Here is a 27,929-nt window from a genome sequence, read left to right as displayed (position 1 = left end):
TTGCATCATATCTGACCTTAACCTCCTAACAAGTTGGGATATGTGAAGAAAATCATTTCACTCTGCCATAATGTATTGTGACAAAAATTTAAAGGCTGTGATTGTTGCATTATAATATCTACCGGATATTCTGAAAATCCATAAGATCAGTTTAAACTGACAGAATTATCCAATCAAAACCCAATCAATTTGTGCTTTCAACTCAATTCAGTTTTATATTCGGTATATATATATATTCAGTTTTAACAATGGGAATTGTCACAAAGCAGTTGGAAATTTAAAATTCAGGATATAATTACATTTAGACATTTATCCCTAATCAGCAAGGCAGTGGTGACAGAAGAAATTCTGAGGCAAAATCAGCAAGAAACACTCAAAAGAAAACCCATCCTCATCGGGCTGACATCTGATAGTGTGATTATAAATCATTTTTATTCTGTAACAGTGTATTGTACGGTCAAAAATATTTCAAAGGTATAACCAGGAAATTTACTCTAGTTTTAACATGAAGTCTGTGGATATGTTCACTGATGGAGAAAAAAGTACAAAACCGTTCATGGTAATTGCAGTCCTAAAGCTATCATAGCAATTGTAGTCGTAAGCCATCGTAGCAAAAGTGTTTGTATCAATTGCAGTCTAAAAGCCATCTTCATGGTTTCTAAGTGGTACTATCCACAGTAATCTCATGCATCTCTAGTCTGTCCATGCGAGGCCATCTTCAGCAACAGCAAGTGGTCAATTTTGTGACCTTGTTTCATTCTCTCTTGCTTGCTATTGATTTAAACAGGATTTGATATAGCACAAAATTTTGGCTGTTCATTGAGTATATGCATAAACTCAGATATGAACTTAATATATGCAAAAAGCACAGTATTTGTGGCATATTGAGTTGTTTTTTTAGAATCACACAGAACTGACAATCATTTTTATGTACAAGTATCTCCTTTTCAAATAACCAAAAGTAAATCTAATGGTTTCTCATATTTTTCATAACCAAATATTTGTTCAAACAAAAACAAGCACATTTTCATAACACAGTATTTCACTAAGCAAGTTCTTAGAGACTGCATTGAATCTTTACAGATGACAACACTGCACTGCACCCGAAATTCTTTTTACTGATAATAAGTCTATGTGTATCATTGAAAGGTCTTAACTAAACGAGGACAGAACATTTAATTAAATACTCATTTGCAGTGACCCAGTTTTTTATAGCTTTTGATTTTCACTCCAGTATATTCTCCAAACTAGAGCTTGTTGCAAAGCTAAATATTTCTACAGGCTTGAATCAAGTTTTCCTGTTTTGTTTTTTTTCACTCACCTCCACACACATCCCCAAACAAGACATTTGCCATGTTAGGTTTGTGACCTCATTAACGTTAATTAGTAACACTGGCCCTTGCATTCTCAAGGCAACACTTCCAAAAACAAGATGCACATCTGGCGGTACTCAGACTGACCTCCTCAGAGGTTTTCTTGCATGGTCTTGTAATTTTCATACACTCAGGCTCTGATGTAAAGTGGCTCATGCAAACCCCAACAATGCAGGCTTCTGTTTAAACAGTCCTGACTCCTGACGAAATCCTCACCTCTCCATTAAAACCTAAACATAGCTAGATTGAAATGAAAACTATAAGTAAAGAAAATGTAAGCTTTCAAGCAAGTCATCTGTTTCTAATGTTGATGTTCTGGTGTGGATTACAAGGAGGCTTTACTGCAGAACTCGGTCTGACCCCATGTCCTACAACCCTGAGGGGAAACAATTCGCAATGACGTTAGGGTCAGGTGAAGAAAACGGCATGTATCTAAATGCAACAAGCCCAATTGTTAAGGCTTTTTTTAAGGCCCAATTTCTCTAGGCGGTTTTTCTAATGCAAAAATATATACAGTATATAAAAAAAATCATACATCCAATGTCTAAGTATGAAAAACAAGACACTGACAAAAATGCATATGTTATAGAAGTCAAACAGACCATCATTAACCTTGAACGTTTCACTTAGCAATCCAGATAACGTGCTCATTTTAGCACATTAAGCTTAATAAGAAGCTGAATTCTCAGTGAGTCTGTATGTATTTTCTCTGTCTCACAGTCTAAATGAAACTTTAAAATAAAATAACCAGAAAAGTACAAAAATTACCCCAGTTAACAAATAATTCACTCAAGATATATGACATATTAACACACAGTAAAAACGATTTGCTAAATCTAAACCATGAGCTGTCTTACCTGTAGTATCTGGACTGGAGGTAAGTGGAGCACACAGCTTTGGACACATGACTTGCAGAGCCAAAGTCAATGACTTTGACTCTGTAGGGTTGCCGAGCAGGATCCACCAGCATGATGTTCTCAGGCTTCAGGTCGGCATGAATCAACCCCAGACTCTTCAGCTTCATCAGCGCCGTAGCCACCTGCTGCAAAATGGGCCGGATATACTTGAGGGGCAGTGGGCTGAACTTGTTCTGCTTGAGGAAGTCGTACAGGTTCTGTTCCAACATCTCAAAGACCAGGCACGTGTGGTTCTTGTGCTGAAAGCACTCGTACGCCCGCACAAAGTTGTAGTCATCCGCACTCTCTGTGCTAAGGCGTGCCAGGATGCTGACCTCAATCTGGCCCTGGCGCGCGTATGATGGGTGGTTCTTCAGGATCTTGATGGCCACAATCTCACTTGTACCACGCTTCCAGCACTTCACCACCTGCCCAAAGGTGCCTCGGCCTAAGAACTCCAGCACCTCATATGTGTTGGTCATGGAGCACAGAACTTCATGCTGCAGGAGTTGATAGTCACCCTCACTGTTGGCGCCACTGGTCTTGGATGTGGCTGTTGTGGAGGCAGTGGCCACGGTGCCTGTTGGGCCGCTCTGGCCATTGTTCTGGAGCATTGGTGCTGCTGGAGGCTGCTGCAGCTCTTCCACCACGTGCACGCTGCTTCCGCTGCCGTTGTTGTTGTCTAACTCCTCACTCTTGCGCTTAAGCCCGCATCGCTGGTATGTATCCAGCAAGCTCACAGTGCTGCGTCGCGTCAGGTTGTGCCCTCCACTGCCACTGCCACTACTGCAACCTGTGCTACCCAGAAGCTGGCCGGCCACCCCAGACGTGCTACTCGCCGAGGCTACTACAATGTGGCCAGAGCTGGCAGGGAAAAGGAGAGCCTGCTCGTATGGTAGGGAGGAGTTGGAGACCTGGAGAGAGGTGGCGTTAAGGGCCACTGGGGCAGCAGACACGCCCTGCTTGCTGTTCTGACCGTAGACCTTGCTGTGCGTGCCGTACCCTGTCATATCCCAGTTGCAACTTTGCTCCACCTTCAGTTTCTTCACGCTAAAGAAGGCACTTGACTGGAGAGTGTGGGGGGAAAAGACTTGCACTTGCGAGGCCATACCTGAAGAACAACAGAAGGGATGGGGAAGATACGAAGAAGAGTGAATATGAGCCTGACTCGAAGCTTGAGTTCAAAGCTTTAAATAAAAGCAGTACATGCCATGGCAGGCCAGTGTAAGAGTCCTGATGCTAAGTTATTGCACAGAGTCTTTGCCTTTCATATTTCAGTTCATCTCCAGCCAATAATGAGGTTAGACTCTAATGGTAAAACTCTCTGCTTCAGGGCAACGGCTGGTCAAGAATACCTTAAGATTAGTTTAAATCCAATAAACAGACCTCCACAAAGTAAACCACAAAATGTGTGGTTGCTGTCTGCTAATTGCTCTAAATCCCTTGTTCATGGGCTTATGCAAGAAAAGATTAAGAAAAATGTACTGTTTTTAAAGAGAATACATGCACTAATGTGTGTGTGCCTGAAGAAATTGATGGATTAATGTAAAAATATTGTACGATATGATATTTCTTTATATGGGAGAAGGCTAGGGGAATGCGTGCTATTGATATATGTAGAGGAAATACCATTTCTATACTGCTCCCATTGGGAATTCTGTAAACAGCCTGATGTTCCATCATGTCAGGTCTTATCAAATCCAAGGCCTCAGAAAGGAGCAAGAGTCTAAAGGTATAATTGCAATTTCCTCTAAAAAGACGATTGCTCGGCCCGTCCAGGAGACACGGAGCACTATTTACTTAAGGGGAAAACACACAGCATTTATACACATATCAAGAAAAACAACCAAGGAACATTTGAACTGTAGCTTCACCTCAAATCTGAAATAAAAACAAACAACAAAAGCAGAGTACTGGAGCTCCTGGGAACTCTCAGCTTCGGAATAAACAGCGCTTCTTCAAGCAAACAACCACCCAAATATAGCCCTCTCAAACTGCGCTGTTTGTAGCACTAAAATAATGATTACAGCACAAGTAGGATTACACAAAGGGGATACAGCACTGCTCTACTTACAGATGCTCCAATGTGGACCAAATTAGTGGTCTGACAAATCAAAGGTACCTCCTGCAGATACCGTGAGTCATGCACACAACTCTCACACACATGGAGGAACAGCTAACTGACACAGGAGCCTGGAGTACACAGTAAAAACACACACACACACACACACACACACACATACGCACACACAGACACAGCAGGAAGAATTCATATTGCATTAGGCAGCCCTTTTTTTTCTTTTTCTGTTTTCTTGTGCCAGCAAGTCTGAATTATGCTAATCTATTACCTGCATGAATTGAATTAATTCATATTTCTGTGAGATGAATATACAAGTGATGCTCTAAAGCCTGCTCCCTCGTCTCCTGTAACTATAAAGTATTCCACATCAGCACTGACTCTGTGGCATAAAGACATGCTGATAAATTAAACACACGCCCGTGCGGTAGATTGTGTGTCCTGATTTTGACACGTGCAAACATTACACTTTTGTAAAATCGGGTTAAACATTTTTGTGAGTTTGTGAATATGATGAGGCAGCTCCATTTTCTCCGACTTGAATGCATCAACACATTAAGCTTTTTCAGTGCAGAATTCAGCCATACACCGGATATTTCAAACAATACGTTCTCTATATAATGGCTGGCCATGAAAAGAACCACTTTCCCATTGGCTTATGAGAACATAAGGAATCTTACTTGGATGGAGGAATTCCTGGATGCAAGGACATTCCCAGGGCAGAAAACAGAGGGAGGATGCTTAGCAGGGTCACTTTGTCATTATTATGCATTTCTGAATTGTGCTGATAGCTACAGTTTCAAAACCAGCCTCCCGTTCGGGCACTCCCCCCGCTTTAATCGTACATCTCTTCTCTCCTGCTTGTTCCTGCAGATGAGCGGTGTCAGTTCTGACAAGCTCACAGATACTCCAGTCCTGTGCTCTTAAATCCTAAATGCCCGAGGATATTTCTGTTGCTTTTAAATTTGCACTCTATGTTGCATGCTTCTGCCTATATAGGCACTGAGATCTAAGTTAGCATGCTGATGAAGCAAGTAAAGGAGCGCCTCGGCTAGAGCTATTAGGAGCATGGCCCTATATTAATCTCATAAACCACTGGGCTAGATGTCAGTCATTGGATTATATTTTTCTCTGACAAGACTACTCTAAAAATAAGTTGGATGTGACTGGCGGTGGTGGACGGCTATAAGGACAACTTTGTGTGTTAGAAAGCCAGACTGTGGGGCATTAAGTCCATAGCCCAGGGGTCATCATCTGATGAATTGTGTTCCAGAGCTGAATTATTTCAGAGGTGAAACGAGTACCTGAAAATATGATTTTGCAGAGCCAATAAACAAAACTGCCTGTAATTCATTGACTCCATTTTTCTAAGCCAAACATGAAACCTACATGGTTTCCGTACCAGATTTACATTTCTGGCATTTAGCAGATACCTTTATCCAGCTTTTTTTTTTTTTTTTCAATTTATACAACTGAGCAATTGAAGGTTAAGAACCTTGCTCAAGGGCCCAGCAGAAGCCAGCTTGGTGGACTTGGGATTTGAAACCATTACCTTCCGGTCAGTAGTCCTAGGGTTAGGGTCACCTTAACCACTGAGCTACCACATCCCAGAGCCTCTGTTGTGGTCATCCAGTCACATGCATTGTGGTAAATTATTTAGCTGCAAGCAGATTGTTTTAAAAAAAGCTGTGGATGAAAGCAACATGTAAAGACAACTAAACGGAGAAGCATGCTTTAATTCTGCACTTCGAGTACAAAACAGATGTCTCCTTTGTCAAAAGCGGTAATATGAAGCACCAGAACAAAATAAAACATAATCACTTATGTGTTTCCCTTTTTTATAGCCATAAACTAATTATCAACATTTTACCATTATAAGGTAACAGTCAGTCACGATAGTAGTTCATCTGGACCTTGTGTACATAATTCATTTGATGTAACTGGACCTTTCTTTAGTTAAATACCCCTGCTGTAGCTGGTTACAGAGAACATCCATGGAATTTGCACCAGTTGGCCAGTCTGGCAATCTGCTCCTCAATGCATGTCACTTAGATTACCAGCGATTGACAAAACGAGCCTAGTTTCATTGGTTGTCCACTTTCCATCTTCAGCAATTACTTGAAAAAGACTGTTTGATAAAACTTGTCCACAATGCCGGTCATCTGAAAGGAACTGGAGTTCATTTCCTCTATCGACATGGAGAGTACACATTTAAGACTTGCTTTATTACTCCAACACGTCCTGTGAAAAATGCTAAGTCATTTCAAGTACAAATTGAGAGTTCCCATAGCAAGAATCTTATCTCTTAACAGCATGCATCCGCAACAATGTGACCGGTCCCATTTGACTTCAGTCTCTCAACGGTTAGTTATTCATAAGTGTTTATGGTTTGGACTACGACCACGTGCCCTCTGTTGACGCCGGGCTCTTTTTCACAGCCTGCATTGTATTACAAGTTTAAAACACAGCCAGTGAAGTTTATATGAATTTTTGAACTTTGTGGCAGGTATAAATCTGTTATGGTCTATTGTTTAAGCATACTGGAATGCAGGCATTTATCATACCTGACAAGAAATGCACTGTTTTAAGGCGCTGCCTCTGAGCATATTAAAGTACTATTTTCCTGCTCTTTCCTGCTGAATTACTAATCGTCAGTGATTTTGAGTTAGTTAATTTTTCAGTCAAGGACAGGCTAGTCTGTCTTTTTTGGTGGGCTACGGATCAGAAAGTCCATGTCTGACTGGTCTTTATGAGGCTCCATTATTGGCTCCTGTAACAACCTGAAGATAAACAGTCCTATAAAAGTGCTATGACATATTATAAAACACATAAACATATTAGAAACTTCTAAAATTACTCTGCAGTTTTTCATGCCGCTCTCTGAAGAACAACCAGACAGCTACAAAGCAAGACCTTGATTTTGTCTGATATTCAGAGGCAAGTTATATTCATTATATAATAGCAGTGATCTGTTTCAAATACCTCATCTATGTTAAACAGGATTCTGAGCAGTGACCATGGAACCATGGACCAGTGACCGTGGAACACCTACAGCTCACAGCATAAACAAGGACAGAGCGACAAGTCGTATGTTTGGATGAATGTATTAAGAAAGATTGGGCAGGAAAGAAAACCACTGGTTAATAAATTGACCTGGACGTGTCTAGACAAAGAATAATCCCCTGTGGTTCAGCAAGATGGACACCGTACTGTGCTAAGTAAAGGGAAGTCACTCTACAAAAGAGCTGTCTTTTTCTCTGTGGTCATCTCTATTCTTCAGAACTACTTTTTCTCAGAATAATCTCCTCTGTTTTCTCTTGCTGTGCGCTCAACCTCATGAATCTATGAATTTATTAATCATCAACCACATTAAAGTAGACCCCCAGAGAGAGATATATATTTTTTTTTTTTACAGAAGCAGAAACGTCTAACTGGTGAAGTACTGCAACAGATTTAAAAGTGCTATTGACAAAAATCTGTAGTATAACTGATAATATATATAATAAAATAAATTATAAATTATACGAATAAAAAAGCCTGGCCGTAGTTCAGCGACTTTCTAAACATGAACCATTAAGGCTTCTGTACCAGCATTTCTGTTCCAGTTTATCTGGTCACATGAATTTTAATTTATTTAACTGAATTTACTTAGCTCAGCAAGGGGAGGGTTTTTCACAGACTTTCAGAGATCCTTAAATTTACCAACTGGCATGATGAACTAACTGATGACAAAACATATAAATGGATGAAGTTATGTGTTCATTGTCAATTAGATGAGTCCATGGCACTAGTTAAATTTGAGGCAATACTAGGAAATAAACCATAACTACATGAAATAATCGAATAATGGTTAAACATTAAAAAAGTACTTATGACCTTTCAGTCAAGTTATGTAAGCAGTGCATTTGGTGTCTGGATAAAGTGAAGTAGCAGTGTCTTTTAACAGTGCATTCTTCATCCTTGAAGCTCACTTCCATTCACTTTTATTTACTTTTCCCCATCTCTCTCTCTCTCTCTCTCTCTCTCTCTCTCCCTCTATCCCTTCAACCTCCCTTTCATGCCATCCTGCACATTCGTCACCTCTTCAACACTTTGCCCTTGCCCTTTTGTTCTTGCCTCTCCTCCCGTCTCCTTTTCTATACCAGCGAACCCGTTCTGCTCTCCTCTTTCTGGTGCCCCATACACACCCCTACCCCCTCCTCCTCTTTTCTCATCAAATGAAACTCTATAATTCCTGGGAGAACAGAGTCAGGGAATGTCTGCTCTTTGTCTCTCCCCATAAGAGTGCATATCTCTCGTCTTTGTCCAGTGAATGGACCGAGATTACACAAAGAAAGATTTAAGAGAGACTTACTAGGCTGCCCTGTTTGAGTGCTGACCTTTGTTCTTGTCCTTATCCAGCAGGCTGGTTTTGACCTCAGAGTTAATCATATTTAGAGATCACATACCAGCATATTATAGGCTCTCTGCATCTCTTGCTTTCTCAGAACCCCAACTGTGCCAACAAGATCCATGAATTGGTTAAGAGCTTCCCGTAATGATATGTGGCCACTATCTGATTGTGCTATCTGAACCGAAAGGAGGCAAGCAGGCTGAGCAGCTGTGGCTGAAGAAGCAAAAGCCACTGACATGTGTTCCACTGGCCCCTGAGAAAGGAAAACAAACACGGCACTGTCACACGGAGCAGTGCCCTCTGTGCAGCCTGTTACTGACGGCTTTATCAGTCCTGTGTGTGCAGAAGAGAGGGAGGGGCCGTGCATCTGTGCGTGCAACTGACTTTCAGTCATGGATGGGAAAGAATGTGATAGAGCAAACGTATGAGGGTCCAGCATGACAAATTTTCCATAACTCAGGAACCTCCTCGGTTCACAAGGTACAGCAATCCTGATGAGCAGGAGTCTATTAAGCTAGAGATGGCTTCTAACGGCTGTATTTCAGATCCGGAAGCTGCTTAAAATATTTGTGTAATCCCGCCTGCTCAGTACACTATTTACACCTGTCCATAATATTAAATCAATTTGTAAGAACACAAAGTAGTCAGTTAAGCAGTCAGTGGTACAGGACAGAAAGCTGTAAATGCTTGTTAATGACTTCGCTCTTTTATCATCTTGTGAGCTTCATATCTGACTGCTTGCTCACACACATGCAAGAAATAAACTGCCTGCAACATTTTGTTGATCCCACAGGATCCCAATCTGGCCATTACTACATACTGCTATAAAGATACCACACTGACTGAGATCTCAAATATATTTCCAGGTTTCTACATCTCACGGATTTAAACTCTCCACTGCTTTATTTAACCTGGAAATCTTTAGTTTTTACAATACTGCACATATGTTTGTGTAAATTACGGCCATCACTTATCATTTCTCTGTGTATCTTTCTGATACATCCAGTTCAGTCCTCTGCACTTTCTAAAAGTGCACACCGTTACACATCCTTTATACAATAGCTCCAGAAAGACGGTCTAAAAACGGAGACAGTCTAAGTTTCGCTCTATTCACGCTGCTAGTTTCTCAATGTGTATTTATAAATAAACATGTCAAGACGTTTCTCTTTCTGAGAACTCGAATGTTTTTGTCACCTGGTGATATCATCATATTATAATACCATCAGTTTATTTACAGAAAACTACAAGCATGATATGATGATATGCAAATAATAAAGTTAGGCATCATACCGTTTATTGCCGTTGTTTTTGGATTAAAACAATCCATTGCTTGCAGGATTATTCTGTCTGGTTCAATTTTCTTTTTCTTTATAACAGACTCAAAAGCATCCATCATTCTGTAAAAGGTCTGGTTTAAAATTGTGTTTAAAATGCAAATGTTTCTTGTCTTGCTACTACAAAAATACTTCTATTTTTGTATTTATGGCTGTTTACTGTCAACTGTTTATAATCTATTTACATCCCGTGATGTCCTATAAAGTTTGTGGGTGTGTGTGTGTGTGTTTGAAGAGAGAGAGAGAGAGAGAGAGAGAGAGAGAGAGAGAGAGAGTTGTGTGTTTTGCAGGTTTTTGCTGTGCAGGTTGGCACTTCAAAGAGAATAAACTGAGCAGCTTGCCAGACTCTAACCACAGAGCCGCAGCACCAGAGCCAAGCCAGGGCAGAGATGAAATGAGAATAAGGCAATCTTACCGCACACACACATACACACACACACACACACACATACACACACACACTGTTAGGCAGAACTACACAAATGCAAACTATGCCCTGCAGCAACAAGATGGGCATGATATGGCCCAAATTCACACTAACTCACTAAATCACATTACAATACATTCTATCACATTAGCACAAGGTTATAAAGTCTCATGGACAGAGATAATATCATGTTTAGGGCATCTGTGCTAAACAAAAGAAATTCTCTAAAAAACAGTAAATAAATTCATTTCCTTCTTGCCTTAACTTCATTATAGCCGTCTTCTGGTCGAGACAGCGTTTCCTGTGTAGCGTAATCTTTACACTGAGCCTGTCCTGGAGAATACCACAAAGATAAACAGACATGGAGAACTGCAGCCTTAACAAAAGCTGGTTCTTCATGATACAGATTCTATCAAAACAACTTTAGGCACATGCTTGTATTTGTGTGTGTGCATGTACTGTATTTGTCCATGAGTTGAAAGGTTCATGGAAAAAACAGGCATCTTCACTTTCAGCCATGCATAATGCTTCAGTGAGCTCGACTCCCAGGAACAGCAATCCCACAAGCCCAATAAAGCTCCAGTGCCTCATGGAACACACACACACAAACACTCCACAAATAAATATATGCACATAAGATATTTATTATACATCCTCACACAAAATTAATGTTAAAATGTTAAATAAAATGTCTAAATTGAGCATGCAGGTGCTACACTTACACCAGTTCTCTTCCAGCCACTAAGTACAAAAAAGAATCTCTGCTTGTTGACTGCTATAATGCTATTTATCTGTAATTTAAAAGCCCATTTTCCTTATGTAGTCCCATAATCAGAAATTTTAGAACTTCATGATCAAAAAAACAAAACAAACAATTCAGTCTACAATACCTCTGTCCAATAAAAACCAAAGGGCAATGTGATTTGTGGATATTCTGACATTTTCTTAGGAGGCAAAAAAGAATTACGGTCCTAGGAAAAACATACCACACACACACACACACACACACACACACACACCAAAACAAAGGATTCAAAAAATGTATCAGCGACTCCATCAGAGCCTGTGTGCAGGAATTAATTGGTTTGGCAAAAAGCTGATGAATGACTTTGTGCGCGGTTTGTAAATTTTTATTCCCTTTATAAAAAAGCAAATTGGATAACAAAAGACGTCGTATTTTAAACGAGCACTACATGTTTTTTTGCTTTAATCGTCGTCAAATGGAATAAGAAGTTGTAAGGCCGTGACCTTTAAGGATACTAGTGGGGGAACTGCACTGGCTGTTACGAGGCTACTTTTTAAAGTAATACAAGCTAGCGCTTCTTAAGGAGCCACTTCTCTGAGTCCTGTTCCAGTGTATTTGGTATAAAGCCTCTCACTATGGTATTTGTGTGCACTGCACATCTCTACACAGGCTGTAGTCCTAACCTCTAATCCAGTACCAGATACGCCCTTATTGACACAACATGTAATGCCTCATAGCTTAGCTGGTACCACATGTGGCTCTGAGGACAATCACACCCAAATGACAGATCTGGTACTAATCCACGTAATCATAAGCCTAGAAAAATGCTGCAGTAGCCAGATGAGATCTGTCAAATAAATACCTGTTCCTTCACATTCATGAATAGAAATATGAAAGCATGAATCACTTCACATACTAGTTTTTTGATCTTACAAAATTAATTCAGGTTATTGCCTTGAATGTATTTAGCTGTGTGATCCAATGTCATTAATTCGGCACTTGAGCAAACACATAAGGACACGAGCTTCGTGAAGGTTAGCAGCAGAAATAAATTTACAATTGAATTTCCTCTTCAGAGGTTTCTCAAACAAAACACAATACATCAAAACTAATCCTATCACCCATTTATTTTACCAGAGATAATATAACGTGATTGGCAGCTTGGAAAACTCTTCACATGGTGATATTTTAATATATATTTTATTCTGTGTAGTTTGGAAATGAAGATTGGAGAATGTTTTACTGTTCGGTTTCAATGAGACTTAAGTGAACCGACTTTGTATGCATTCTGAGATGCTTTTCTGCTCACCATAGTTATACAGTCTGGTCATTTATCATACAATGGCCATTCATTCAGTTCGAACCTGTGTGGCAATTTTCCTCAGACCTCTTGCAAATCTTTCCTAATGTAGAAATAATGCTTTTTTCTTTGCACCATTCTGTGCAATCGTTATTGACTGTTGCACTTGAAATTCCCAGGATAATAGAAGTTCCTGAAATATTTAAACATAAAAAAATATTTAATATAAAACAGCTCTTTTAGCAACAATAGCAACATTCATGCCATGATCAAAATCACTGATACTTGAATAAAGCTTGAGTAAGTGAATGGTGTATGTCATAACACCTGATGTTTCATCATTTTCTGCCCAGAAATGAGCCAGATTGTACAAAATATTCTTAAAATCAACCTCAGTGGTCACTGGGTTGAACAGCAATATGGTGAAAAGACACAGAGACCAAAATCGTGGAGAAGAAGTGCACAGTAGTGTAGGTTCATTTATTGTTTTATTTTATACGATGATTACGGTGAGCAGGATGTATCTAAATCAGCATGAATCAAAAATTCATAACAACTGTCTCACTGGGTAAAAACTGCCAGGATCTGGTGGTTTGGAGAGCAAATGCTTTTATATATCCTGATTCCAGGGGGTTCATTTATTTTACGGCAACTTTATGGCACCAGACCAAGAGTATCCTGCAGTCTGCTGTGGGTCGCAATCACTGCTCTGTATGGTGCCTTGGTGTTCTCACAAAAACTTTGCTCAGCTCATCAGCTCAAGATTTTCATGGCTGTATGGTGCTACTTGCTAAATAAGCAAGTTTGTTAATAATAAGTTTGTTGATGAATAATAAATGGTTGTGGATGAGGACTATTACATGCTTATTATGCATAAGTATACTACAGAATTATATAATTATAATTTTATTACAAGTGTATATGATCATGGCGATTATGGGGTCAGAATTGTTTCGTTATTCTGAATAAATATACTATGATCCACAAATAAATATAAAGAGTTTCACAAATATTTTTTAAATCAACAAATGTACAATAAGCAAACCGTAAATATATGTTACAAATTTCACAAGAATCCACAAATAGGTGGACTCCGCCCACCGTCTACTCCAGCCAATCGGACAACGGTCTCGTGGCGCTGACCAATCGCGGCACGGTCTATTGGCTGGAGTAGACGGTGGGCGGAGTCCACCTATTTGTGGATTCTTGTGCACGTCTTGACTTTAGAAATGTTTCAAATCCACAAATGCATAGAACGCAATCCACAAATGCGTGCAGTGATTCACAAATGCACAGAACGCGATTCACAAATGAGCAGGAAGCCATTCACAAATAAATACAATTAAATATATATTTATAAATATTTTTTTTATTTGCAAATCCCATTTTATTTATTTGTGAATTTCATTTCTTTTTGTGAAATTTGTAACATATATTTACGGTTTGCTTATTGTGCATTTGTTGATTTAAAAAATATTTGTGAAACTCTTTATATTTATTTGTGGATCATAGTATATTTATTCAGAATAACGAAACAATTCTGACCCCATAGCCGATACAGGTCAAGAGCTTCAGATAATGCTCACATCAAACATCTAAATGAGGAAAGTGTCACCTTGGTGACTGAGAATTCTGAAACTGCTGGGATTTTCATACATTATGATCAAGAAGTGAACAAAAAGTGAGCAGCAGTAGTACAGGCAGCAGTTCTGTACCTTATTGATGAGAGAGGTTAGAGGAGAATGGCTAAACTTGGTGAGATCTTCAGAAGTCTATGCTAACTCAAATAACCACTTTGTACAACAGCAGTGAGCTGAAAAGCAGCTCATATTGGACAAGATATGAGCAAAGCTTAAGCTGTACTGATAATTCAATTCAATTTAATTTATTTGTATAGAGCTTTTAACAATTCACAATGTCTCAAAGCAGCTTTACATAAGTATAGAAACAGAATAAAAAAATTTAAGTTCAAAGTTTGAAATCCCTAATGAGCAAGCCAGGGGCGACGGAAAATCAAGCAAAATCTCCCTGAGATGATATGAGGAGAAATCTTGAGAGGAACCAGACACAGAAGGGAACCTCATCCTCATTCAGGTGACAGTAAATATTGTAAATGTAAATAATGAATGAAGCAACCAAGAGCTCCTGAGGAACTAATTTTTGAGTTCACCACAGACCCAACACTAATTCCTTCCTGCTGAAGTATTTAAATGATCGCTGATGAAGACCCAAGCACAAAGCTGACTGACACAACAAACAGCACAAGACCACAATATGATAACAGTACAGGACCACATCATGTTCCTCTCCCATCAGCTAAAGAATAGGGATCTGAGGCTATCACAGACACTGAAACTAGACACTTATTTAAAATACATATCATCTTTTCTTCTCAAAACTGTCCAGATTCGTTGAGTCTGTGCCCACAGAAGTCTCAGATCCTCTTGTTTTGTCATGACAGGCCTTCTGAAAAAGTTTACACGTAGACGCTGTAACTAATTACAGTCAACCGATGACATTTATGACTCAACTGCAGATTTGAACAACTTTCTGTCCTTTTGCCACTAACCTTTTTAATCTGTCAGAAAAGGAATCTGGACTAAAGCAGCTTTAATCTCTAACAGCTACTGACTGCTCTATCCACAGTGCAGACAAGAGTGCAAACCTCTAAAAATCTGGTGCTGTACTGTATCTGAAGTGTAAATCTATTCAGCGTGAAAGTTCAGTGGTCGAAAAGCCGACCGGCCTGAACTGCTCACTCAAATCTCACTTCACACACTAGCCATATTTTTGAACCTTAGGAAATACGGACCTATTCCTGACATGCTTTTTGTGTTGCTGTCTGACTGAACATATTTTCATATAAGCGGAATACACCATGACTATTCACAAAAACACACACACACAGACACTCTGTAAAATTGATCACACAACATCAGGAAAGTCTAAAGTGCTGCAAAACCTGTCGGATTTGATCTGTCACCTGCCCGAGCCAATTACAAAGCATACGGCCCTTCTGTTTCTAAAAACATGTTTACATTTGAACACTGACAAAACTTCTGCAGTGCGGAGGACACAGAGGTGAAGCTCTCTCACACACACACACACACACACACACACACACACACACACAAATAAAACAAGCCACAAATGGTCAATATGTATACTAGTGATTAAGGTAGTCACTCTACACTCATACCCTGACACCATAGCGTTGGGTGTATTACCGGTGTTCACTGTTAATCTGCTGTAAACATTGAAATCAAACAGAATCTAGCACAAAGGCAGCCATGCGTGGTGTTTGCCACCAGACTGACAAACTGCCCCTTATGCAGCACTCATTTTCACACCCATAAAGAGCATCAAAGCTGCAGCTTGAAAAGTGCAACATTTTCTCACTTCTCTGTTGCACTGCTGCCTTATATCATCTTCTAACTGCATGCGCGTGTATGTGTGTGTCCTGTACATGTGTGTACATGAAATGTGTCTAAAAATAATCCAGGATGTGAACACCTCGATCTTTCCCATCATGTTCTCTTATTTCTACACTTCACACGGTGTCAGTGTGAGCTCTGGTCTCTCACTGGACATGGTAGCAAGTCTCTGTCACACACTCCTATCATGCGAATCTCACTTCCACCAGTATGAAGCCACAGAGAGTTCAAATTTACATTATTAATGGCAGCCGTCTGGAGTTTTAATCTTCACTTCTGATGTTGAAGCAGCAGTGTGCCAGATGATAGAGAAGGGTGTAGAACTGTATAAATAATCAGATTTCACTTTAAAGCATTATTTTGGGCTTCTCAGACTGCTTAATTAAACATAAACGACTGCAACGCCAGTGAGCCGAGCGTTTACCCCCCCCCGCGGTTATGCTGAAGTGATGCAGCCCTTGTGTTATCAGAGTTGATTATTTTCCAATCACAGCATATCCTAGTGTTATCTTTCACTTATAACACAACACAGCACAACTACACATCTGTTTCTAGTTGCATTTAATGTTGTGCGTCATCCACAAAACACATTCATTCAAGTTCATTCCTGGTATCACTTACATTGTAGCAGCTTGAATCTAGTCATTACCTCAGCATTCTCTTCTTTAATAAGACAATAACAATGACACTTGTCATATTAAGAGAAAGTCTTCTGTCCTGCAGACTTGCTCATGGTGGAAAACATACAGACTCTGACAAAGCCTGCATCTATAAACGTTAAATAAATTTCCTTAGCCTTAAAAAAAAACAACAGCTTCTGACCAATCAGAATTAATTAATACTGTCATGTAATCACAATTAACTGATAGTGAGCTTAATGCATATTAAAGCTCCTCTTTGGTCACAAACAGTGCTATTTATATTTGTTTTAAAAATGTACCTTATATATGTTTTTTTCTCTGTGTATTTTTTTTTTTACTTTTGTATTGTATTTGACTGATGTTATATATATATATTTTTTTTTTACATTTTTTATTATTTTTTTATATAGTTTGAGTGTATTTCAGCATTTAAAAAATCCAGACTAATATAATTTCATTCTGAATCAACCCAGGGCTTTAATGTGCTGAGACCTACAGTATGAAAGAGATGCCTGATTTCACTTTCAACTGATTGAATGTAATAAATATAACTAACACACATTCATAGTCTTTTGTGTTCATACATTTTGTTTCTTTGCAGCATAATCATGATTAGCATTTCGGTTATTATCCTGCATCACTGTATCATATCAAACGGTGAAGACAATTTAACCCAAGCACCTTTTATGTGGGTGATGATACTGGGTGATGATACTGCGTGATTTTATCGTTTAACAGAGCCACTTCTTTCTCTCTCTTTGATTTCTCACAGCTATGCGTATCTTATCAACACACAGGAAGAAGAGCGCAGGTGACAAATAAACTTCAGTCACACTAAACTAAACCTTCAACCTCTGGCTCTCACGCTCTCTCTGGCTCTCGCTCCTGAAGTTTGCAAGGCAAAGACAACATTCCCTGGGACAGAAAAGGGCACGCTTTTGTAATAAAAGGTCAGCACATGCCCTTTTTCAAGGCAGCTACTCTGAGAGAGAGATAGAGAGGAGAGAGAGAGAGAGAGAGAGAGAGAGAGAGAGAGACACACACACACACACACACACACACACAGAAAGGTTGTTGGCTGGGATAGTGTGTCTACAGCTGCCATGGCACATCAACTTAGATGGAGGAGAGACGAGATGGGTCAGGGCCTTCCATTCAAACCAACACACACCACAAGGATATGTTCTTTATAAAGTGCATTTTTGTGTATTCAAGGATAAGTGAAATAACATAAAAAGAAGGAATAACACATGCATATACAATTCACCTTGACCAGAGAAAGCTTGAAGGCTCGTGTCAAATCACAAGAACATAACTATACACTGAAAAATACTGTTTGAACAGCATGAAGAAACCGGTCCTTTTCTCTACAACTAATTTTTTAGAAGTTGACCCTGAAAAGTGGCTCCTGAAGCAGATCCTGTGTTATAGATTAATCCAATCACATACACTGTGTTTATATGTAGTGAATTAGCTGAAGATTAATTATGTATAAAGGATTTTTTTCTGGTGATGAAAACAGAATGTTTAAAGATTTAAAGACTGAACAGAAAAGTTCAAATGTGTCTCATCTGTTTAGAGTTTGTGTGCTAGCCAAAAAAAGGTCATGTGAAGCCCCTGTTCGGAACAAAACATCAACTCTTCAACTTGATGACTCTTATTTGAAGCCACATTAAGGGTTAAGCATTACTAACATAACTGTTGCTGGCATTAAGTCATGCTTGTTGCTTATTTGTCTAACTGTAACTCCACAAATGAAGAACACACACTAGAACACACACCTTGAGAGAAATAAGAAGGAGAAATAAGTAGCCCTCCTCTTACTAATTTCAGTCTCTCAGTCATGCCTGTTAAATGATGGATCAGATCTGTGTGTGGCCAGAGAATGTTTGCCAGGGGCATCGGAGCATCAGAGTGAAGCTTGCCCTACTGCATCAGCAGAGACGGTCATATTTTCCCAAAAACCATCATTCATTAACGCCAAATGCACTCTGATATTTTCTAGTGCACTATTTCTGAACTGCAAACTTGAATATGGTTTAAGTTTCATCTAGCTTCAATTGGTTGGATACTGTGAATTTAAATTGATGAGATCTCTGTGTGTGTGTGTGTGTGTGTGTGTGTGTGTGTGTGTGTGTGTGTGTGTGTGTGTGTGTGTGTGTGAGTGAGTGAGTACATTTGTGCGAACTGAGCAGTGATTATTGAGGTGTTTGCTCTTCATGCATGTCCAATTCTTTGAGCACTCCAGTCAATTGAAACTCTCTCTCTCTCTCTCTCTCTTTCTCTTTCTTTCACCCTTCCCTCCTGGCTCACACCAGAAATGGGGCAGACCGTTCGCTCTGCTCATCTCCATCCGTCTGGGGCTTTGAAGTCCTTTGGTTATCGGCCAAGCATGTCACGTGTACAGCAACCATCAGTGAAGAGGCTGCACTTACCAAAATCTGGCTGATGGAGAGGAAAGAAACCCCCTACAGTCAGTGTGTGTGTGTGTGTGTGTGGACCTTCAGCAGTCTGCTACTCTCTCACATACACATAAGAAATCTATCTAACAACCACACACAGTATTATTGACAGGTTTATTTGTTTAAAAAAGAAAAGAGTGATGTATGTGATGAAGGATATCACTATGTGGTTGTGTAAGAAGTTGGTCTGCGTGAAGTATCATAAGTATCTGTGTAAAAAGTTAAGATGTGGAACGTTCGTGATATTCCAGCAAGTACATTTTTACAGCTTCACAAGAACCACACACCAAGGTTACTTTAAATTACATTTTTTTATGGAAATTCTGAGACAATAATAAAGTTTAAATACTAGTCAAAGGCAGACAGGAGCATATGATACTGAAAGATCAATTACTGTTTGGGTTTATATTTTATCTAGCTACATAACAGCAATTGAATCAAACAAGAAAAACTAACAGTGAGTCAAAAGGCTTGGTAAAAACTGGCACATAAAGACACATGGTGTATACGTGTGTGTGTGTGTGTGTGTGTGTGTTCAGAGTCCTTAAACAGTGAAAGTGTGCATGAAGGTGATTGAGTCCAGGTGTATAATCAGTAATCTTGTGAATGTGAATGTGAGAGAGTCTTGGGTGCCTGCCAAGTTTATGGGCTGCACAGGATTCTGGGAAGTGTAGTTGACCGCTGATTCTGGAGTCACTTGAGAACCTTGAGAACTTCATGACTCATTTGACTCAGTAACTGATTAGTGTTCATAGTGTATATTTAATATTATTAAATATTATTTTTTGTTTCTCATTTCTGTTATGATTGTTAAATCATTTATTTGGTAGATATTAATTTAAAACATGACTGACTGTGAGTTGTTTTTTTTTTTTACAAACTAAATGTCATTATTGTGGAAATTCTATATTCATATGTTTCGTGATATATTTCTGCCCAGTGGTGAAATCTCCAGCTCTACACTGTCCTTGATTTATTTATGCTTTTTTTATTGTAACAAGTACAAAGGAAATGTGGGTTAAAACATCCAGAATAAACCAAGTCAAACTTTTTAAATACATCTCAAGTAAGTAAATGTGCATTATCCATAATTGCATGTTACATTAAACAGAACTGGTGCAGGAGTGTAATATTTAGGAACACTTGACCGTTAGTTTAGAACTAAGGAAACATACAATGATCATATTTTCCATTTCAGCAGATTGCAGATTTCCTGCTCACACACGTAACCATATAGTTTATATACTCTCCCCAATGCACTCCTACTCACAAAAGAAGAGCATGAAACTCTCTCTCTCTCTCTCTCTCTCTCTCTCTCTCTCTCTCACACACACTTTCTCTTTATCTCTATCTTTGAGCATGCAGTATTTTGAAGGCTGCATTCTGTCTTTTCTTTTTTTCCTTTTTGCTGCACTTTCAGTTTAACATCCTTCCTTCAGTACAATATACTGTAGGTGAAGCTTAAGGATGTTTCAGTGCAGCACATGCATATAGTAAAGCTAATCTGCCACGTCTTGTCCTGATATTAAATTATGTCCCAATAAAGCAGCACGGCTGTTCTGCCAGGCCCGGCCATGCTGCAAGCCCTAAGCCAAGGGATATTGTGCAAAACAATAGGATTTATGGCATGATGATGTGCCTGCAACAAGCTGGCATGGTATGGGGAAAAGAGGGGAGGATCTGCTGAAAGAGCAACAAAAGCACTGTGAGCCATCTTGGCCTGCCATTTCTATCCCATCTCTCTCTCTCACACACACACACACACACACACACACACACACACACACACACAGACACACACACCATCCCTGGGCTCAAAATCTGCACATCAAGCTGTCTGTAAATAAATGGGCCAAATCTTTGCTGACCAGCTATATCAGTGCTCATAAACAGGTCAGTGTTTGAAGAACTGGAACGCAGCAGACTCCTAAGTTTAAACTTGTAATATTTATAACAGCAGTCTAAAAATAACAGCCTGAAGAATCTTTACATTTCTACTACCGTTAACAGCAGGGCTTTTGTACGACACAGGAATTGTGTGTTCCTGTTTACATTTCGTCAGTCAGTGGCTGGTGATATGAGTCGTGGTGGCAGTAACTATAGGTGTGAAGGCACAGTGAATGGCGCCCTTCACGAAGGAGTAATTGCCATGTGATTATAGCCCAACAAATCCGGCTGCAGCAAAACCCCCTTTCATTTCCCTTGGCTAGCGAAACAATGAGGCACAGAGAGACCCCGGCATGAACCCATCTTCTCATATCTGATCAAAGAGAACATGCCAGTATGGACCCTGAAATAAAAAAAGCACAGCCACCTGACCAGGATGGCTTGATCTAAGAAAGGGGCTATTTGTAATCACCTTAAAAGATCACTTTCATGCATGCTTTCTCTTCCCCCACTTTCTTTTCCTGTATTCTTACCACATCAGGAAGCACTGTATGGCTAAGCAGAAAGCCTTCGATTAAAGACATTCACAATCACACATAGAAAAGCTGTGTGTGCTGCCCTGCCTGCAAATGCTGCATCATGGGTATTGGCCTTTAACTCGAAAACAAACAATAGCCTGGCTTGAGGTTGGCTTGATCCTTTTGTCTTTCTGGATGACTGCAGAGAGCTGCTGAACTTATACACCGGCAGCCTACAAAGATCGAGACGTACGACACAAACCCAGATCAAACATTCATCAGGAGATCTGAAGATGAACCGGTCGTCTTCTGCTGGGGTTTCTTTTCACTGATACTAGTGAACCAGTTCTTAACTGGGGCTGGGACATGAATTCTGGAGAGTGTTTGTCTAGAAATGTATAACCTGCGGTAGACAAATTAATGGCCACTTAAGACAAGCACATTTCACGTCAAGGCTAACGTTTGTTTTATTCACAGCTGCAAGGGGTAAGTAAGTTCAACAACAATGAACATTACGCAAAATGTGTTCGAGGGAAATCAGTCGTGTTACTCAACTGATTGCTACATGCAGCCAAAATGCAGTTAAACAATGTGAGAGAAAATAAACAGTTATAATCTTTAGTGAACAATGACTTGCTGACTTTTTGTCATGCTTGAATACAGGATGTGCAGAACCTCAGTCTTTACTCATAGTGTACATTAATGTGCTAACTAGCTAACTAGCCTATTCAGTTTCCCGGGGCAACCAAAAACATAGTATTGGGCAGCACCCTGGAGCTTCTACTCGTCAAGTCATTTTAATATCCACCACGGATACTATATAAATGCACATTTAATGCTACTACTAGGATGTTCATATTCTTGCGTATCCTAAGGCAAAGGTGCAGGTTGAGTCTTTTCCCCCTCAGGTTTGAGGTGTGTGTCAGTAGCACGTAACCCCCATCTCTGTAACATAACAGCACCAGTGCACACCTGTGAGCCATTTCCCTTCAAATATCTAAAGGCTCAGATATCCCTGCCTTCAAAGGGCCATAAGTGAGACATCGACAGGCTAATCACACTCAACTATGGCCAGAGGGTCCATTTACAAAAATGGAGGTAAAAAAATGCCCAAAGAAACTTTGCAACTCTGAAAGACAACTTGCTGCAGCGTAGTTAGTTTTAGAACAGTGATGTGGACAGTATGAAAAACTGTCTGCAGTGTTTTCATAAGTCTTAACGTTTCCTTGTAATCACTACATGACTACACTATAAATGTGTGGTCATGACCTTGAAATGTGGGGATTTTCCTGCGCCCACGAATGGAAGACTTTTAAACAGTAAACGTTGGCTCTTGTCAGCCGTGACGCCTAAAACAGCTTTTTTTTTAAAATCTGTACAGCAAAATAAAAATCCCAGTGTAGAATGAACAGGAACAATGATGAATTAACTCGCGCTGCACAGCTTGACTCATCATATCAACACAATCATATCTTTGTGTTAATTCAAATTACTGTCAGGGATTTCTGTGTAAAACAAAGGCGCAAACAGTGCAGCTGTAATATACCACGCATGATCGGTGAAGTCTGGGCAAACTGCAAATCACAACATTGCAGAAGATTGAACCTACAAAATTCTCTGCCCCATACAGCCCTGTCTGCTTGACCTAGTTGTATGCTATGTATTACCTTTTCTACGGCTTAAGACAAGTCATCCTGTTCCTCTCCACAGGCATTTATCAACATGTCACTATGGGTTATGAGGCCAGGCTCCTGGGCTTCTATGGAGCCAGATTACTCTTCCGTCTGGACACTGAGATCCAGGGTCTGAACCAACATGAAAACCTCACGCTGATGGAAAGCAACACTATTGACCAGTGCAGCAAACATTCTGACTGATGGCTTTGAGACCAAAGCAATTAAGCCACAGCTGTCTTAAAATAACAAGAAGGTGTGAAGCACACTAAAAAAGGCACAAAAAGCAGAAACGCGTCTAAAAAAAAACACTGAAGCAGGCAGCAACTAACGAACCTCTCCCAATCACAATTACAATCAAAGAACCTCTTGTTTGACTTTTAATTGCCCCGCAAAAACATTCACACACGAATACTACAAATTCTACCAATTACACTACTTTTTACACACCAATTAAGGTTCCAACTAAGCACATTTTGGGGGAATCTAAAGGAGCTCTATTTTATTCATCTTTATAAGTCAGATTCTCACTTCAGATAAGCTTCATTAGGCAAGCTGTTTCAGGTGTAATACATCTGAAACTCTGTTTAAGAAAACCAATAACCAGACATATATGCAAAATTCCACAGATGTGATTGCAGCGTTTTGAAATCCAATCAAATTCCCTATATGTCAACATCAACCACTCTATCAAACATTCTGTGTCTGAAAAAAAATCATCATTCATTTGTTCAATCATTCATCTTCAGTACACGCTTCAAGCAGTAGATTCCAAAAACACTGGGTGCAAGGAAAGAATATACCATGAATGGAATGCCAGTACATCACAAGGCACCACACACATACAAATGTAGAGAAAGAAATCCACGCAGACATGGGAAGAACATAATCCTCAGACAGCACTGTATACTTCAACAGTGCTTCATACAGCATCTCCATCTAGCATTCTAAATAGTCTTTTGGTTTGTCCATTTGTAGAAACTTCTAAAATATGGGTGAGCTATCAGTCTGATCAGTCACATCATTCTTAGGTGCAGGTTTTTATTCTAAACAATTCCACCTTATTTTGGCTTTCGAAATACTACGAGGTGTCGCTTCTGCTTGGGTTGGAATGAAAACCTGCATCCATACTGGCCTTTTCTGGAAACTATTGGACACCCCTGCCCCTACACCTCTGATATACAACCCTTTAGGGTTGTATATCAAAGCCGATGACAGAGTGTCTCCTAATCAGAGAGGGTTCAGGAATCAGGAAAATAAATTATACACTTTTATAAGGAAAGTCACTGGAATGGTTTTTAAACATCTAAGAGAATCTGCAACAGTTCTTCTGGAGACCTTTTAACAATTGCACTTGCCTCTGATTTGCAGCTGATCCCTAGCAGCCAGCATTCATTTTTCTGTCTGAAACGTTTTCTATTACATAATACTGTATGTTCCGTTGATTCGTTTTATTTATGTTGGAAAAGTAATGTTTGGAAATCTGAAATGTTTTTTTAAATGAACCCATTAATGTACAAGTCACAAAATACCATCGAAGCCATAATGATTTATTAAGACTGGATTACTGTGTTATGCTGTCAGAGTTCCTGCATTGTGTCTTTTAACCATTTACGTCATTAAATTCAGTGGAGACCTTCATTTCCCTCTCTTGTAACCACATCACTTTGCAATTGCTTTCACTGTAGTTCTATTAAATAATATATTGCTGAGTAAAATCTTCGAAGATGAATAGAAGTGTAGTAACTATACTCGTATTAGATTGTCCATTTTCAATTGAAATGTTAGATTTATGTTCAAATATTGGGACAGATTTGTGGTTTTCAAGAAGCTCAAACATTCAATTGCAAGACATGCATTGAGCCTGCATTTACAATATTCAGACAGAGTTAAATCTATTGAGTGTAAACACAGCTGAGCCAGACTAAAACAGACTGTGGCAAATATTTGAGTGCAAATAGGCCACATAATGACAAGTAAAATGTGTATTTTTAAAACAGATTCTGTTCATATCTATGATTTACATACTAATTATTATTATAACCATTATTATTATTATTATTATTATTATTATTATTATTATTATTATTATTATTAGTAGTAGTAGTAGTAGTAGTAGTACTAGTAGTAGTAGTAATAGTATTGTTATGTATATTGTTATGGACTATTTGTTCACTAAATTATAAGAACTGACTTTTTCTGTTCTGTCTTTAGTTTCATGAAAATGAGTATTTTCAGTTTTACTTCACCCCCCTTGCAATATCTGCAAAAGCTCCAGTTGTTCATACAGATCAATGTGACATGGTGTGTGTTCACTGGCTGCTGCAGTAACTACTGTAAACATGCAGTATGTTCACAGACGGGTGTGATGAGGGTCAGAAGGTGAAGGGCTCCATGGCCTGCATACTGTCTTCAAACTCAAAGCAGTGGCTTTAATCTAAGCCATGATCATGCTGTGCCAAACTTTCTATATCCAATACACTTGCACCCAACAATGCAGCTTTGATTTAATCATATCTCATGTGTGTGTCTGAGAGAGTTAATATCCTTAAATCACAATCAACGGGTTCAGTTCCTAGAAATGGAGTTTTATGACAAGAAGCATAATGTTAACAGAGATGCTGTAAACCGTGTTACTTTTTCACATGGTAGCAATTAAACTGAGGGAATCAATTTAAGGAAGCTAAAGGCAACGGAAACGTCCTCATCATGTGAAGCATCTTGAACTGGTTCACCTCCTACAGCTTCAGAAGCACTTGGCTTACACATATGATGAAGGACTACAGCCAACGAAGTCAGTTCTATAGCAGAATATATCCAACCTGTATATCTGTCTACTGTTCTTTCTATAAATCTACCTGTATGACTGTTTGAAACAAAATGATGTGCTCTAAACAGCTTCAGATGTGGGGTCGGGATTCACCTCCTACAGCTTCAGAAGCACATCACAGTTTTTTCTGGACTTCTGTAAAAAACATTCCCGAAGAAAAATAACTTGAGACACATGAATGCCATATTGAGTATCGGAATCTGGGCTGATTCTTGCCTGAAACACTGGACGACTATCAAATTGGCTTCGACATATTTTGGAATCTGATCCGCTGAGCTATTTTATGAGGGGAAAAGGTGTGGTGGTGACTGACACAATACAGATCATACATGTGAATGCAGGGCATTAATTATATCAGAGCCTTTTCCATTGAACCTGTAATATTTCACATAGCTTAGCAACAGGAGCTCAAGGAGACTCGGCTCAGTTACTGTGATTGGTGTCAGATATCAGCTGACACTCAGCTCTCATATCCCTATTTTACTGAAAATGAAAAGATAACATGCCTGGAGGTTCTACTGAATGTTTCTATCTATCTTTTTTCTGTCATTCTAAAATAATCTAAAATATTCTCTACTAAATGTAACTTAAATATCTATCTATCTATCTATCTATCTATCTATCTATCTATCTATCTATCTATCTATCTATCCATCTATCTATCTATCTATCTATCTATCTATCTATCTATTCATCTATCTATCTATCTATCTATCTATCTATCTATCTATCCATCTATCTATCTATCTATCTATCTATCTATCTATCTATCTATCTATCTATCTATCTATCCATCTATCTATCTATCTATCTATCTATCTATACTATATTTTAAATACATTTTAATGCATAATTATCAGCTAAAATACCTTTTCACTGATGCAGCAGATTTAACTTTCTTTCTTTCTTTCTTTCTTTCTTTCTTTCTTTCTTTCTTTCTTTCTAAAATAACCTTAATCTCTACTAATATTAAATTAAATATCTTAACAAAGCTCTATCTATCTATCTATCTATCTATCTATCTATCTATCTATCTATCTATCTATCTATATGTCTGTTTGTCTCGATCTATCTATATGTCTGTCTGTCTCAATCTATCTATCTATCTATCCATCTATCTATCTATCTATCTATCTATCTATCTATCTATCTATCTATCTATCTATCCATCTATCTATACTATATTTTAAATACATTTTAATGCATAATTATCAGCTAAAATACCTTTTCACTGATGCAGCAGATTTAACTTTCTTTCTTTCTTTCTTTCTTTCTTTCTTTCTAAAATAACCTTAATCTCTACTAATATTAAATTAAATATCTTAACAAAGCTCTATCTATCTATCTATCTATCTATCTATCTATCTATCTATCTATCTATCTATCTATCTATATGTCTGTTTGTCTCGATCTATCTATATGTCTGTCTGTCTCAATCTATCTATCTATCTATCTATCTGTCTGTCTGTCTGTCTGTCTGTACTCTTTCACCTCAGCCTTTGTGTACTACACCAGTGTTTGTCTAACTTCTCCACATGATGTGCTTCAGATAAGAGTCAAGGGAAATGAAAGGGAAAAACATATGTGTGTAATGTTCATTTAAAGCGTGTGATATCTCTCTCCACCAGGGGGAGTGTGTCTAATCAATTACAGCTCCTATCCCGTACTGACAACAAAAATCACCACTTTTCAGTACATCCGGATATCATTACAAATGAGTGTCGAAACCGCCTCAGTCGTTCACGTCTTTAACGCGTTATAAGGTGTGAACAGCTGAATGGTGCATACTAAGGACACCAAGAGCATGTTGCCCATCAGATGTGTTCATTCTGCTGTGTATCGAACCATAACTAAAAGTTTATTTTATGTCTTCACAACAGTATGAATCGACCATGATAGATTTTCCTGCTCTTTCTGAAATCAAGGTGCTGTCACTTGA

The 27,929-nt window shown here is 38.9% G+C and overlaps 1 protein-coding gene across 6 annotated transcripts in view; it reads right to left on the bottom strand.

Annotated features, from left to right (window-relative positions):
• hipk2 (homeodomain interacting protein kinase 2) overlaps nt 1–27,929 on the bottom strand; it is an 85,101-nt gene that overhangs the window by 55,908 nt on the left and 1,264 nt on the right. For 2 of the 6 annotated variants that reach the window (XM_060878090.1, XM_060878091.1), the window contains exon 2: nt 2,231–3,380. In XM_060878090.1, coding sequence (XP_060734073.1) covers nt 2,231–3,380 — 1,150 coding nt within the window. Of the gene's footprint in view, nt 1–2,230; nt 3,381–3,898; nt 3,920–5,026; nt 5,463–8,700; nt 9,303–27,929 lie in introns of those variants that run through there. The other 4 variants (XM_060878092.1, XM_060878095.1, XM_060878093.1 and 1 more) reach the window with 4 other exon arrangements.

This window comes from Tachysurus vachellii, chromosome 9 (assembly GCF_030014155.1).
Source record: "Tachysurus vachellii isolate PV-2020 chromosome 9, HZAU_Pvac_v1, whole genome shotgun sequence".
Lineage (NCBI taxonomy): Eukaryota > Metazoa > Chordata > Actinopteri > Siluriformes > Bagridae > Tachysurus > Tachysurus vachellii.
This window is presented reverse-complemented; position numbering and strand designations above follow the sequence as displayed.